We start from the raw sequence: 17,053 nt of genomic DNA on the forward strand, positions 1-17,053 counted from the left end.
GCCGAAGACGCCGACCGAGCGTCGTCTCCGGCGGACGTCGCTTATTAGTGTGCGTTTACGGAAAGGCTGGCGCGCGCGGTCAACTGCCTTGTGATGTGGTTCTGACAAAACCCGCCGCTTCACGCGCCGGGGATCCGCCACGCTGCGAGCCCAAAGCCCGCAGCGAGCTGTCCAGCCCGGGCTGCAGAAGCTGCACCTCCGAACAGGTGAGTCCCGAGCAGCCGCGCGTGCCGTCAACAACTACCGGCGTGCCCGCGGAAGCCTCGAAGCGCGCGTTGCTGCTCTGTACGTCCAGGCGGACCACGTGGGCGCATCTTCCGGCTGGGTTCTCGGTAGGAAACGTTGCTTGTTGTGGAGGCAGCGCCTCAGTAGGTCCCCATCTCACACGTTGCGCCCAGACTTACCCCTTATCTGACGTTAGACAAGCTGCCTCTCCCGGGCTGAGAGAGAGAGAGAGAGAGGGTGTTTCAGTGGGAGGGTCGCGTCATCTCGGCGGGTTACAGATGTTGGTGCAAACACCGGAACCGCTGCATGACGCGGAGCTGCGCAAGGCGCGTGCTGGCGGAACGGTTATGTTGTATCTGCTCGACGAACGTGTGGTGAGAAACCAACTTCTGCCCAGTCAGGCGTTCAACGAGAGTGACGGTGCTCTTTGTGTTGCAGGAAAAGGTGGACCCCGTGGGACAGCTTGCTTCTCCACCATGGCGGTACACTAGAAGCTCGGAGGATGTTGCATGCCTTACCGTTTACCTCCTCCGGCTGATGACGTCGGCAGCATAACAGACCGGCGCTCCGGCGCGATATGGGCATCCTAAGAGCAGTAGCCAGCACCATGGGTAGGATCAGCACATTTAGGTCCTATCAGCTTGTCCTCCTCCTGGCTGCAGTTCTCGCCGTCGTAGCCTTTTACTACTTTGGGTCAGAGAAGCAGAACTTCTCCAGCACCACCAAGCGGATCAAGCAGAGCCAAGCCAGCCAGAACACCAACAGAAACGATGCTGACCTCACGTTGGACACCAAGCTGATGCACCCGGATGGTGCTGAGGAGGAAGGCGGGGAGGAGCGGGTCACAGAGCGAGAGAGGGGGGACATGGTGACAAGGGACGAGCAATACTATCATGTGCTCATGATGTTCACCAAGGTGGACAGGAGCCGGAGTCTGCAGGAGAAGTTCAGGGTGGCCATGTTGTCCATGGTGAGGCATAGCCACTTCCTGGAGGGAGAGGTGCTCGTCCTCCATTTTGTGAGTGATCAAGCCAGTCAAGAGTTGGGACAGAGGATGCTCCAGGAATTTCTCCTCGACGCAACGTTTAAGTATGAGGTAGGTAGGGCTATACAAAGCAGTCTGTATGGACAGCATTCATTTCTGGTGTCAGTTTTCAGATTGAGATATCCTGAAACTTCACAAGGTGCATTACGTTAAAAAACAAAAAAAACCCTACTGGGTCAAAACAATTTCTGATTCTAATTATAACTCACATGTTTCCTCTACGTTAAGGTTGAGACTTTTATTGGAGGGGAAGATTTGAGAGTGAGCTCATCCAGTTTTGGGAAAAACAGGTGGCATTTGGGCCTCTGTATTTTAAACACAAAATAATGTATTCTGATACTGAGTGTGTCTTCATTTAACGAGGGAGGGTGTCTAGGATAACGCGTCCTTGTAAGAGCCAAGGTGTGTATGGGAATCTCTCGACTGACACGAGGCCCTCTGTTGGAGCATATTGATCCTTTAACGAGGCAGTCGTCCAGATTGTACAGTGCTGTTTTAGGGTTTACCATGTACAGACTTCAGCTTCTTACTTCTATATATTTAGACATCTTTCTGAGGCACTCCGGCTTAAGACAGGAACAAAGCCTTAGTTTGCTGTGTTCTGAAACACAAGGGGGCAGTGTTGCCCTACCAAAGCCGTCCTCCGTGGAGGATTATTTCTCCATATTGTCTGATGTGGCGCTGTGTCCTGTCTCTTATTTTGTTTGGCTCACAGAGCACAAGATAACAAACTTGTTTACTACTCGCTCATCCCCTCCCAAATGCTGCCCTGGCCTGCCAGCCCTGTTCTCCCAGGACTATCTCATCATCTTCTTCAGCTGGTACAGATGTCAAAGCTCCGCATTAGCTTAGGCCGATGATCCCTGCCTGCTTTGGACTGACTGGAGGCTTGCTTAGTTTATCGGTCAGGCGGTTTTAGGCCAGAGGGCCAGATTATGCCCCGATCATTTCACCCTCCTTGCGCTCCTTCTACGACCTTGCCGTTGCCCCTCCTTGGGAGCACAACTGACCTGTGTGATGCAGCGTAATGCGGTATAATGAATACCGGAGGACTGGATGACTGGATGTTTTCACGAACCGGCTCTGCTAATGGATTAAAGGGCGTGTTCTTTGTCTTCAGGGTGGCAGATGTGTTGACAAGGTCTGGAGAGACTTTTTGAGAGATGTCAGAATGTAGTTCTGGAGTGATGCCACTAGGTGGCCAATTTCTACTTCTTGATTCCCCCCCCCCCCAAGCTGGTAGCAAATTCAGTCACCATGTAATTCAGTCTGTGCTTCTCAAACCTGTATCTGTAACAAATGCTGTCAACAAACTTTCTAAATATGGTCATATAATCCAACTGTGAACACTTGACAATTGTTAAAACTCCATTCGATCCGCCGAGTCCCTCTCCATCTTAAAGAGCTAAAGACCCTGCTCTTAGTCAAACACCTCCACACCTGATGGTGTATATATATATATATATGTATATATATACACACACACACACACACACATATATATATATATATATGCATTGCCTTTGTGCACTGCCTATTGACACCGTGGCAGCATGGTGGCGCAGTGGTTAGCGCGGTCGCCTCACAGCAAGAAGGTCCTGGGTTCGAGCCCCGGGGTAGTCCAACCTTGGGGGTCGTCCCGGGTCGTCCTCTGTGTGGAGTTTGCATGTTCTCCCCGTGTCTGCATGGGTTTCCTCCGGGGGCTCCGGTTTCGTCCCACAGTCCAATGACATGTAGGTCAGGTGGATCACCCGTACTAAATTGTCCCTAGGTGTGTGTGTGTGTGTGTGTTATGTTTGTGTGTTGGCCCTGTGATGGCCTGACGGCCTGTCCAGGGTGTCTTCCCTGTCCGCCACCCAGTGACTGCTGGGATAGGCTCCAGCATCCTGCGACCCTGAGAGCAGGACAAGTGTTTAGGATAATGGATGGATGGATGGATGTTGACACCTATGTCCTATTGGACTTGAACCTAGTTTTTTGGCACTTCTCTGCATTGTGGCTTCCTGACTAGATCCTTCCTTGTGTTTGATGAACTCTCAGAAGTGCGCTGTGTTGGATAAAAGCCTCTGCTAAATGAAATTGTAACATTGTAAACCAAACAGACATTCAGTTAGGAAAATTAATATTTGATTTTGGGGGGGAAAGCGGCACTACCGCGGCTGTCTGCCTCACAACTTCCTGCGTGGGCTTGGGCCGCTGCCCTGAATGCACGGGAAAGAAAGTGGTCCAGCGGTCAGCGCTGTTGCCTCACAGCAAGAAGGTCCCGGGTTCGAACCCCGGGCCGTCCCGGGCCCTTTGTTCGGGGAGTTTGCGTGTTCTCCTCGTGTCTGTGTGGGCTTTCTCCAGTTTCCTACCACCACCAAGAAGACATGCATGTCAGGGTTAATACTCCTGCCTGTGCCCCCGAGCAAGGCAATGGAAAGAAGAGCTGGAGTTGGTCTCCAGGTGCCGGGCAGCAGCTGCCCACTGCTCCGGCTGCACGGCCAGGACGGGTTAGGTGCCGAGGGTGACTTTCCCCACGGGGCCCGGTGACGTGTCCCTTCTTCTTCTTCCCCACGATGGACGGGAGAGTCACACCGCGTCACTTTCATTGATTGAAACCGAAATGTAGGTCAAGCTGAACCGAGCGGGTCATTCAGCAACATGGCGGAGAGTTCACAAGCTAGCTGGTCCGCAGAGAGAGAGGGGGTCTGAACACCGAGCAATCTAAAAAGCCCCGTTTGGAAATGCTTCGGACTTTGGTCAGGAGACGGCAGGATTGTGGAACCTCGATAGGAAGTTGTGTGCAGCTCTTGCCGAGCAAAGACGGAGAAATACTGTCCTATTGTTTCTTTACGCCAGCGTGAATATTACATAACCTGTATGAAACCTAGGCTATCACAGAACATATCGATTACCCATCACTTATTTGCTCTCTCTCGCTCCGAGAGACGGCGCCTTCTCAGCTCTCACTCTAACACTCGAGCGGGGGGGGGGGGGGTACGGTCTTTAAATGCAGTTTACAGTATAGGACATTATTTTATATGGGGGGGGGTCTACAATCTTTAAATGCAGTTTGCAGTATAGGACATTATTCTATATGGGGGGGGTCTACAGTCTCTAAATGCAGTTTACAGTATAGGACATTATTTAATAGGGGGGGGTCTACAGTCTTTAAATGCAGTTTGCAGTATAGGACATTATTTTATATGGGGGGGGTCTACAGTCTCTAAATGCAGTTTACAGTATAGGACATTATTTTATAGGGGGGGGTCTACAGTCTTTAAATGCAGTTTGCAGTATAGGACATTATTTTATATAGGGGGGGTCTACAGTCTTTAAATGCAGTTTACAGTATAGGACATTATTTATATGGGGGGGTCTACGGTCTTTAAATGCAGTTTACAGTATAGGAGATTGTTTTATAGGGGGGGGGTCTACAGTCTATAAATGCAGTTTACAGTATAGGACATTATTTTATATAGGGGGGGTCTACAGTCTTTAAATGCAGTTTACAGTATAGGACATTATTTATATGGGGGGGGTCTACGGTCTTTAAATGCAGTTTACAGTATAGGAGATTGTTTTATAGGGGGGGGTCTACAGTCTTTAAATGCAGTTTGCAGTATAGGACATTATTTTATAGGGGGGGGGTCTACAGTCTTTAAATGCAGTTTACAGTATAGGACATTATTTTATATGGGGGGGTCTACAATCTTTAAATGCAGTTTACAGTATAGGACATTATTTTATAGGGGGGGGTCTACAGTCTTTAAATGCAGTTTGCAGTATAGGACATTATTTTATATGGGGGGGTCTACAGTCTTTAAATGCAGTTAACAGTATAGGACATTATTTTATATGGGGGGGTCTACGGTCTTTAAATGCAGTTTACAGTATAGGACATTGTTTTATAGGGGGGGGTCTACAGTCTTTAAATGCAGTTTGCAGTATAGGACATTATTTTATAGGGGGGGGTCTACAGTCTTTAAATGCAGTTTGCAGTATAGGACATTATTTTATATGGGGGGGTCTACAGTCTTTAAATGCAGTTTACAGTATAGGACATTATTTTATATACCTATTCAAGTAGTTATGTCTCCTGTATTGGCTTGCCGTCTTATGGACATAATGCATAAAAATAGATGTTGGAATGGGTCGAAGCTGTTGTGTGTTTTTTTGACAGCCCGGTCTGTAAGCCTGTCCTCTGTGTATCTTCCCCGACAGGTACCCGCCTGGCTGGGTTTGCTGATCGGGATGGTCTGTACCAAAACTTGCTGACTGTGCTGGTAGTTTAACATGTTGTGTGAAAGGGCTCCAGTGAAGGGACAATATGAGGAGTGTTAAATCTTTTCCCTGGTTCAGCAGAGACTGGGGCGGCGGGGCAGGGGCGGGGTGGGGGTGGGGGGGTCATAACTGACAGCGTTATATCTTAACAATTTGTCTGAATGAAACTTCATGTACTTCTTTTTTTGTTTTGTTTAATTTCCCCCTTTTTCTCCCCATTTGTACCCGGCCAGTTACCCCACTCTTCTGAGCCGTCCCGGTCACTGCTCCACCCCCTCTGCTGACCCGGGGAGGGCTGCAGACTACCACATGCCTCCTCCCATCCATGTGGAGTCGCCAGCCGCTTCTTCTCACCTGACAGTGAGGAGTTTCTCCGGGGGGACGTAGTGCGTGGGAGGATCACGCTACTCCCCCCAGTACCCCCTCCCCCCTGAACAGGCGCCCCGGCCGACCAGAGGAGGCGCTAGTGCAGCGACCAGGACACATACCCACATCCGTCTCCCCACCCGCGGACACGGCATCCGTAGGGACGCCTGACCAAGCCGGAGGCAACACACAGATTCGAACCGGCGATCCCCTCGTTGGCTGGCAACGGAATGGACCGCCATGCCACCCGGACGCCCCGAAACTTCATACACTTTTGAGTATATGTGTTTACATAAGCAGTAGTCAACCAGTGGCCGAGGCATCATGTAGGTAGAAGCAGAGTGACTGGGTGATCAGCATCCATCCATCCATTATCCCAACCGCTTATCCTGCTCTCAGGGTCGCGGGGATGCTGGAGCCTATCCCAGCAGTCATTGGGGTGATCAACATTTCCTTTTCTTTTTTTATGGCGTTCTCCGCCGTTATTGGATAGTGGTGGTATAGAGAGAGACAGGAAAGGCAGCGGAGCGAGAGGGGATGACATGCAGCAAAGGGCCCGGGGCGAATTCGAACCCAGGCCGCTGCAGTAAGGACTCAGCCTTATGTGGTACCACGCTACCAGGTGAGCCACCGGCGCCGCCCCCCCCCACCCCCCCAACATTTCTGTACAGAGCAAAAAATCATCACTATTTGGTAGTATCTGGTGACACAAAAAAGAAAATGGAAGATGTACCCGTCATGTAACATATGATATTGACTACTCCCTGTGAAATGACTGTTTTCCTGAAGGGGAATATTCTAATTAATATGGATCAAATTCTGGTCTTGTTTATGTGAAGGGGCTTCACATAAAGGGGCTTCTCCTCCAGAGAATCCGCTTGGGGTGCAGACTTACCCAGACTTGACTGATTTAACTACCCACAATTCATTGCGATACGGACATGACGTAGCTTTTCTGTTTGCCGACCTAAAAAGACAAAGCGAACTTATTATGAACGTGTCAAACGATTACTGTATTGAAACAGTACCTGAATCATGTAGGCCAGAAATAATACTCGACCACATCACGATACAGAAATATGTAGTAGAAGTATTGGCTATAGAGGTAATGCCCTATAAACCTGTGCAGTGTAATGCCAAATATATATAGGCTAAGAAAAATGGCCCAAAAAACAACAAGAGAAGGTTTTCCAATGTAATACCCGATTTATTTGGTCATAGTCCGGTCCTTGTTTACAAACCTTTCTGCATTTGATTGTGTGTAGCTTATTCAAGGCTCGGCGTTTTCGGTTTTTACAGATTCTCACCGAAAAATACCCAGATTTTTAAACTGATTTTCACAAAGTTGTTCCTGTTCGTGTGAGGTTATGTAACAGTGCCCTCTTGTGGCGAAATTCGGCATGCTGGGTGGCTTGGAAAAATAAAAACCGAAAACGCTGAGCCTTGCTTATGTTGTATGGAAATGTCTGAAAATGGGATTTATGTCTTGTTACCTGCAGACACTAAGATGAGCAGACACTAAGATGAGCAGACACTAAGATGAGCAGACACTAACTAGTGTGAGGACTATGACCACCTTTTCACGGGTGTCAGCATTCCTCAGCTGAGGGCTTTATGTAAGTACCGTAATGATTGAATTATGTTAAAACGGCTTATTGGCACATGTTTCATAATGCATATCACCAGTGGCGGCTGGTGCTAAAAATGTTTGGGGGGTGGGGGGCACAATGTACCTTGGCGCAGCACACCTGACAGCTGCTTTAATGTCCGCACAGTCACAGAGGTATTAACAAGGACAGTGTAGCCTATAGATTTTATCAGGGGTCGTAGACGGTGGATGGTTGACAGTCGAGACGAGGCGTCGTGGTGGGTGTGAACATGATTGACAACCATGATGAGAATTGTCCAATCACATTAGGTCAAAAAACATTAAAACAATACCAGTTCGCTGCCTAAATAAGTGGGAGTGTCTGGGGCATCACAGAACTGCGCCCCCTGGAAAATCTGAAGAAACCAATCAGACAGCAGCTTCAGGTCACCTGCTCGCCACAAGTTTGAGGGCTTACATAAGGTATCATTTGGCCGGCGCCCCTCACCCAGGAAGTATATGTATTCAGACAGGAAGTATATGTGTTCAGACAGGAAGTATATGTATTCAGACAGAAATCAACCAAAAACCATATGGAACCAATATTTAATGTTGCTGACAGGCGCTCACAGACTGAGAAACAATTTTCTTTCATAATTATTTGCATTATATGTAACATGTTTAAGCAGATTTTCATCTCTTGATATCTGAAGGGGGTGGTGCCCCACCGCCCTGCACTGGCCAGCCGCCACTGCATCACAAGAAAATTAAAGAGCCATTTCTGTAGAATTGCATCTTGTTTCATAGGGGAATATTGTGGATTTTCCCCCAGAAACATTCTCAGTGAAATGAAGCTCTGAATGGTCTTGTCGAGTGAGCAAGCCAAGAAGAAATGGGAGAAACTTAAAAGGAGGTACAGGATGGATAAAACAACCCTCGGCCTCTGGCGTCCTGTAAGGAGTGCAGCAATTACATAGGCGAGGCTGCATCAGTCACCGTCTACATGGTTGTTGTCGCGCAAACATTTCCACAGCGGTGAGTGAAGTAGACTTGAGGCCTGTCTGTCAGCGGCTTTTATAGCCTCGCGGTCTCGTGCCCTTGCAGACTTGACTTGACGACGGTGAACACATCACAGTCAATGCGTTTACACGCACAGTGAAGTCGAGCTACGGTTAGGGCTCGATTAGGCCATGTGATTGGACTACTGTTGTTGTCCCAGTATTCAAGAACCGGGGGAGAATCGATTCATTGACAGAAGTATGTCCGACCCCGGTACAGTAGGTGGCGAGACGCCCCCTTTCGGCTGGTTGCTATTGGACCTTCTTCCGGTTGACCTATTGTGTCACATACCAAACAACGCGACAAACTAGTTAGCGAGCGGGTTCCATGTGGAGCGGTGAAAACATGGACAACTCTACAGCGCTGCACATTTCATACGTACTCTACGCTTTACTGTTGGTACAAATGAGATGCACGCTATCCCTGGTGCCAACACAACATGAAGTTTGTCTCCTCGTCGGTCCAGAAATACGTGGTTCTTGCTCTAGCCCTCGCCATGTTGATAGTGTTGGTACTACGCTGTTCGAGCTGCGGGTGAAAGACCGCCACGGGAACTATGGATCACGCGCAGAACGCCTAGGCCAGTCCAGGGCCCATTGAAGCGTATACATGCCAGAGTAAGTTCACCCCCAACCACATCATCTAGGTGCAGTGGCGTGGCCACGGGGGGGGGGGGGGGCGTATGCCCCCTCACTTTTGTCAAAAGGTCCTCGAGATTCCTTCAAAACCGAGGAGAAATGCCCGTGTATAGGTGGAGTAGGGTAAGACATTTTTTGAGAAATGCTGGAAGAAGATTGCGTAAGCGAACTACGTGATGGCCATTTATAGCGAAAGTGCTCCTTTTACTCGGGGCCGTTGTCATTGTGATGCGATGTAATGTGGCGAGGTTGCACATCAGTATTGGGTTGCTCTCATCACACAGACATTGGAAGCAATGGAAGGTATTCAAATTTTAATCCACAAAATGAGGTGTTTTAATCCACAAAATGAGGTGTTTTAATCCACAAAATGAGGTGTTTTAATCCACATAATGAGGTGTTTTATTGATCTGAACTATGACAAACTGACCTCTTTGTGTGTCGGTAGAAACTGCAATATCTTAATATAGTCTTCCCCATTCAGTTTATGCAGTACCACGTGACACATTTGTTGTGTTCTATGCATACGCCAGTAGGTGGCACCAATGTTGTGAATGCCCTGTTGCGTTTAACGTAAGAGAGAAAAGAAGAGAAGAAGAAACGACTGACCACTACTCCTGTGCACCATACTTTACTTACTTATACTTATACATACAACTTGTGTAAGCAGCTTTTTAGGTAAAGGGCGTGCCCCCAAAAAGGGCATGTCCCCAGACCCCCTCATTTTTATACCCCCCCCCCCCCACTTCATTTACCCTGGCCACGCCGCTGTCTAGGTGTGTTAGTCCGACCTCGAGAAATTCAGTTTAGTGCGATTTCAGTCGGCCTAACACGTTTACATGTATCTTAACAGTCCAGTTTTAGTCGGACTAACACAATAAATCCACCTGTCCCACCACCACGTGAACGTAGTCGGTACGAACGACGGAAGTCAGCGAGGGCTCGGTCCGCCAGTCCGGAGGGTGGACATTTGGATTCAGCATGAGACTGACAGGCTGGTCATCGTTCACGGCCGATCAGGCGGAAGACCAGCTGATTCCCGGTCACCGGCCAATCGGTCAATCTGTGCGTCTCTCGTTAAAGGTGCTCGGGTTGCTCAGCGTGACGTCACATAGTCTCACGCCGTTATTACAGCGGTCTTCAGCACTTCAAATTGTCGCGTTCTCCGCCGATAAATCTAATTAGCCGTGTCTGCTTCGAGCCTTTTCCTTATGAGACACTTGATGGGCGTAGCTCCGTTTCCTAAGGAATAGCGTGTTATTTAGTTTTATGGGCCAAAGCGGAGCTGCGTCTTCGCTTCAGAACTGGTTCCACTTTTGTAAGGCTCTCGCGGCGGCGGCTGCTGGGTCGAACGGGGCCCTCAGAACGTACTGTGCTGAAAGCCAGGCCACGCTCCGGGGCCGAGTGTGAGGGACAGGAACACTGCAGACTTTCTCTTGGTCTGCACACCCCTTGAGAGAGAGAGAGATGCTCACAGACCAGGATCCAGGGCTTTAAATTTGGCCTTCCGTACTCTGATGACATTGGGGGGAGGGGGGGTGAATGTTCATGACCCAATCCCCCCCCTCCCTTACACCCCCTGTTAGGTAGACATTCTGGTTGGCAAGCCAGGCTGGAAAAGTAGAAAGGAAACTTGGCTCAATGCCCCCCCCCACCACCACCACCACCACCACCACCACCACCAAAAAAAGAAAAGAAAAGCTATTGGACAACCAGGCAGAAGTTCAGGGACATGCCCGACTTCTCCGTCACCTCTCAGGCTAATTCAGACTAGTTTTGTTACTTTCCTGGGCAGGTATGTGGCGTAGCGGCTTACTGTAAGGGTCGATGGCGTGAAAAGCCCCTCCCCTCCAACTGCTTTGGACGGGAAATGCCTCTTCAGCGGCTGCCGCTTAAGCAAGGTGGCCGACAATGTCCTTTGATTTTTCTTTTCATTCAAACGTACTACAACGGTCAAGTCAAGTCAGTTTTATTTGTGTAGCTCAGTATCACAAATGTTCCCCAGGGGGCTTTACAGCACCACAGCTTCCTGGGCTTAAGGCCCAGACACGCCAAACCGACTAGCTGCAACGAAGTCGCCTGGGCCAAAAAGTGGCGCTTGAACACACCGCGAAGACTACGGCCGACCAGCTAGCATGTACGTTCCGCACCGATTGGCTGAGCTGAACAGCCAGTCAGAGGGATCTCGCTCACCGACGGCTCCGCCCATTCACCGCGCTGAATCGGCCGAAAAGCTGCCGACGGGGGTCCGACCGGCGCCGACGGTGCGGGACACACTGCAAAAACGAGGGTCTGTAGCGCCGCATTATGTAATAAATTTTCACATCATGTAATAACGCCACGTTTTTTCAAATCAAGACATACATTTTGGTGGTTTATTGCATAATGCACCAAATTATTACATTTTCTTCATAAAAAAGTGGAACATCCGCATTTTGTAATAAGTTGTTACATATTGCACCGGTTATTACAAAATGCGGATGTTACACTTTTTTATGAGGAAAATGTAATAATTTGGTGCATTATGTAATAAACCACCAAAATTTATGTCTTGATTTGAAAAAAACGTGACGTTATTACATAATGATGTGAAAATGTATTACATTATTACATAATGCGGCGTTATTACATAATGCGGCGCTACAGGGTCACAGACGCTCACCAAAGGCCCGACATCGGCCAATGGCTGACCGTGGGCCTGGTGTGTCAGGGCCCTTAGACCCTCGCATCGGATGAAGAACGACGCCCTAAAAAGCCCCTTTAAAAGGCAGCTGAAATGGGAAGGAAGCTCAGGGAGAGCCACAGGTTGGATTTTATGTGGTATACTGTATCGATCCCCGAGGGGGTGCTGCATGCAAGCCATCCTAGCTGTGTAGCCGGGAGCCGTGGGCAGCCGCCCTGCAGCGCCCGGGGACCAACCGCAGTCCGTCTCGCCACGCCTCGGTCGGCGGCGCCACACGGGAGTATCAACCCTAACATGCATGTCTTGCTGACGGAGGGGGAACCCGGAGGAAACCCACCGCGCACACAGAGGACGACCCCCAAGGTTGGACCACCCCGGGCTCGGAGCCCAGGACCTTCTCGCTGTGAGGCGACAGCGCTGACCGCTGCGCCACCGTGCCAGAGGAGGGGTCTCTCTCTCCCCCGAGACGGACAACGTCCAGCGGATGTTGTGTTTACACAATCTACACAATGCAACACTGAAAGAGGATAACACAATTATAACGGAACGTATGGGGAATATGATGAGGAGGACGCCAAGCAGTGTCCAGACGCCGCCAGGACCTGAGCCACGCCGCCACCATCACCATGGAGACCTGACGGGACAGACTACATGTGCACACAGGGGGACTCGCGTCACACCATTCACACACACGAGAGAGGAGAGACGAGAAAAAGCATTAGTCACACATCGCAGTGAGAGAAGGATATAACACTGAAACAGGATATGGATTCATAACACACACACACACACACACACACACACACACATATATATATATATATATATATATATATAAATAATTAGCCTCCAGTAACTCAAAATAGCCAGTGCTTTTTATTTTTCTTGAAAGGTTTTCTCCACATCAACTTGTCTTGTGTGCAGTCACAGGGAAAGACGACGTTGTTTTCTGGCTGAAACGATGAAGAAGCGTGGCAGGAGGGCAAATCGTGACGTCCTCGCCGTACCACCCTGTCCAAGCGGTGTAACTGTGCGGTCTGTCCGTCTCCGAGGCCCTAGGCGTGTCCCCGCACAGGCCCGACGGGCGTTCCCGGTGCTAACGGGAAGCAGCTAGCTGTTAGTTTGCCCGTGTCCCCTCCTTGTTCGGTAACGCTCCTGTGCTCAGAGGACGCTCGGCCCGTCTTCGGGAAAACGTCATTAGTGGACGCTGTGATCTGCGCGCTAATGGGAACGGCCCGAGACCAAAGTAGGACACGCAGACCTTGTCCAAGGCCGGCAGTCAGCAACTTTTCTCTTTTATCGTTGCAGGAAAACTGCAGAGCCCACAGAACACGTCAGAATGTCGGCTGATGTGAAGCCAAAGTTAGACGCCGTCTCTGTAGCGGGAGGACGGAGAGCTGGTCCAGGACCCTGCCTCGTTCCTCCAGCAGGCTCACTGGGAGTCAACTTTTGCCCCTTTTTTCTGTCTGCTGCCTGAATTATTCATTGATAGCTCTTAAACAGTAAAAAAAAGACAATATATAAATGGAAATACACATCCTGTAAATGTAGAAATGGTGTTCAGGGCGTCCGGGTGGCGTGGCGGTCTATTCCGTTGCCTGCCAACACGGGGATCGCCGGTTCGAATCCCCGTGCCGCCTCCGGCTTGGTCCGGCCTCCCTACAGACGCAATTGGCCGTGTCTGCAGGTGGGAAGCCGGATGTGGGTATGTGCTCTGGTCCCCGCACTAGCGCCTCCTCTGGTCGGTCGGACTACCTGTTCGGAGGGGAGGGGGAATAGCGTGGTCCTCCCACGCGCTGCGTCCCCCTGGTGAAACTCCTCACTGTCGGGTGAAAAGGAAGCCACAGGTGGAGGATGCTGGCTGACGTTAGGGAAGCGTCTCAACAGCTGGGAAGGTGGATGAAGGCATCAGCAGAAATGGGACCCCAGTCGCCTTGGACTCCATGCCGCTGGACCCTGACCTAGATCTGTTAAGGACCGTGTGATGGCTGTCCGTGCAGCAGTCCCCCCATATTAGACAAAGTCACGCACAGGCGGGGCCATAAAGGACAGTCATGCTCGCTTCCAGTGACCGCCGATGAGATATATATATATAGTGTATTATATACACTCTCTCTCTCTCTCTCTCTCTCTCTCTCTCTCTCTCTCTCTATATATATATATAGTGTATTATATATACTCTCTCTCTCTCTCTCTCTCTCTCTCTCTTTATATATATATAGTGTATTATATACTCTCTCTCTCTCTCTCTCTCTCTCTCTATATATATATATATAGTGTATTATATATACTCTCTCTCTCTCTCTCTCTCTATATATATATATATATATGTAGTGTATTATATATACTCTCTCTATCTCTATATATATATAGTGTATTATATATACTCTCTCTCTCTCTCTCTCTATATATATAGTGTATTATATATTCTCTCTCTCTCTCTCTCTCTCTCTATATATATATATATATAGTGTATTATATATACTCTCTCTCTCTCTCTCTCTCTATATATATATATATATATATATATACATACTATTTTTTTCTGCAGTAACTGAAGCTTTAATGGTAGAGAATCGGGTTTCTGTATTTTACTTTTCAATCTTCTCTCAGTAATGTAGACTGAGATCTTTGTGGTCAGTTCAGAAGCTGTTTCCTTGCAGCCATCATGGGTGTCGGGGGAGTGGAGAGGGTTAACCCCCAGATATCAGTTTAATATGTCTCCTACTATTACAATCATATCATATCATATCGGTCCAATATGTCTCCTATTATTACAATCATATCATATCATATCATATCAGTCTAACATGTCTCCTACTATTACAATCATATCATATCGGTCCAATATGTCTCCTACTATTACAATCATATCATATATCAGTCCAATATGTCTCCTACTATTACAATCATATATCATATCGGTCCAATATGTCTCCTATTATTACAATCATATCATATCATATCAGTCTAACATGTCTCCTACTATTACAATCATATCATATCGGTCCAATATGTCTCCTACTATTACAATCATATCATATCAAATCAGTCCAATATGTCTCCTACTATTACAATCATATCATATCATACCATATCAGTCCAATATGTCTCCTACTATTACAATCATGTCATATCATATCAGTCCAATATGTCTCCTACTATTACAATCATATCATATCATATCAGTCCAATATGTCTCCTACTATTACAATCATATCATATATCATATCGGTCCAATATGTCTCCTACTATTACAATCATATCATATCATATCAGTCCAATATGTCTCCTATTACAATCATATATCAGTCTAATATGTCTCCTACTATTACAATCATATCATATCACATCAGTCCAATATGTCTCCTACTATTACAATCATATCATATATCATATCGGTCCAATATGTCTCCTACTATTACAATCATATATCATATCAGTCCAATATGTCTCCTACTATTACAATCATATCATATCAGTCCAATATGTCTCCTACTATTACAATCATATATCATATCATATCAGTCTAATATGTCTCCTACTATTACAATCATATCATATATCATATCGGTCCAATATGTCTCCTACTATTACAAAACTAAAGATGTTAATCCTGCAATGTGCAGCAGCATATTGATCCTGTGTGTGTGTGTGTGTGTGTGTGTGTGTGTGTAATGGGGTTGCTGATGGCTGATTGAAATCAGATGAGATATTTTTAGGAGCCACATGACCAGGGCCGGTGGGATTTGTTTTCAGCACACATTGAACTCTGCAGCCCAACACATCCGTGGACAACAGCAGACACGCCACGTGTTATCACCAACAGTACAGTCTCACAATAGCAGACACACGCATGTCACACAATTAGGGGATGGCGGTCTGCATGCAGTGGTGTGTGAGGAGGGGACTAGATCGGGTCTGGCTTGCTTAAGTATCAGCTTGTGCACGTGTCGGAAAACATCAATTGAAATCTTGATGTAATCAGGCTTTTGATTAGTCTGAGTGATTAAGTCGCGGTTCCTAACTAAGCTGCAAGAAACAAGCCTCGTTACACCAGTCCCACAGTTCAACAACCAAGTAATACGCAAACTACTTCATATTTAATGTCTACCAACAGGTGGGATTACAGAGTATTGTAGAATACATACGCATGCAAGTCTCAATGCAAATGGCTGTAATTGTGCAACTCAGTCCAAAATACACCGCGTTGAGACAGCCTCCATATGAGGGCAACGGTATTAAACTTGACATTTCTTTGATTATGTAAATGGACACTTCATATGAATTTGACTTGATGTAATGCTCTTTTAAAAAGGAGATGAGGAGCGTCCTGCAACTGTCTGATAGGAGGAAGTCTGAAGTTGTCTTAAGAGTATCTACCACAGTGTACCTGAGAACCTGAGTATGTACACACTTGGACCTGTCCAGTGGGCAAGCAAGGGAAGGGATTTGGGTAGAAACGGGTCATCTCGGCGAAATCTAGACGCAAACAAATCTAAAATCTTGATTTGTTGGGCGTCCGGGTAGCGTGGCGGTCTATTCCGTGGCCTACCAACACCGGGATCGGCGGTTCAAATCCCTGTGTTGCCTCCGGCTTGGTCGGGCGTCCCTACAGACACAATTGGCCGTGTCTGCGGGTGGGAAGCCGGATGTGGGTATGTGTCCTGGTCGCTGCACTAGCGCCCCCTCTGGTCAGGGCGGAGGGAGAACTGGAGGGAATAGCATGATCCTCCCACGTGCTATGTCCCCCTGGTGAAACTCCTCACTGTCAGGTGAAAAGAAGCGGCTGGCGACTCCACGTGTATGGGAGGAGGCATGTGGTAGTCTGCAGCCCTCCCCAGATCAGCAGAGGGGGTGGAGCAGAGACCGGGACGGCTCGGAAGAGTGGGGTAATTGGACAGGTAAAATTGGGGAGAAAAGGGGGAACATTTTTTTACAAAATCTTGATTTGTTGACCAGCTGTTCTTAAGTGGACCAGATCATGTTTTAGAAACTCTCCCACTGACTAAAGACTGCGGTTGTCAATATGGAGGTAGTGAGTCTTCATGTCCACTGTCTCTGTGTAGTATGTGACTGACCCCCACTGGATTTGATTTGATGTATCATATTATGTAGGTTATGTACTGTGACTTGGGCGGCACGATGGCGCAGGGGTTAGCGCGGTCGCCTCATAGCAAGAA

General features: G+C 48.1%; 1 protein-coding gene across 1 annotated transcript in view; it reads left to right on the forward strand.

The window, feature by feature from the left end:
• The window catches only part of xxylt1 (xyloside xylosyltransferase 1), a 62,750-nt gene continuing 45,697 nt past the window's right edge, over nt 1-17,053 (forward strand). The window contains exons 1-2 of the mRNA XM_056277604.1: nt 1-206; nt 664-1,321. Of these exons, the coding sequence (XP_056133579.1) occupies nt 803-1,321 (519 nt within the window). The 5' untranslated portion in view covers nt 1-206; nt 664-802. The remainder of the gene's footprint in view (nt 207-663; nt 1,322-17,053) is intronic.

Source organism: Lampris incognitus, chromosome 3, assembly GCF_029633865.1.
Source record: "Lampris incognitus isolate fLamInc1 chromosome 3, fLamInc1.hap2, whole genome shotgun sequence".
Taxonomy (NCBI): domain Eukaryota; kingdom Metazoa; phylum Chordata; class Actinopteri; order Lampriformes; family Lampridae; genus Lampris; species Lampris incognitus.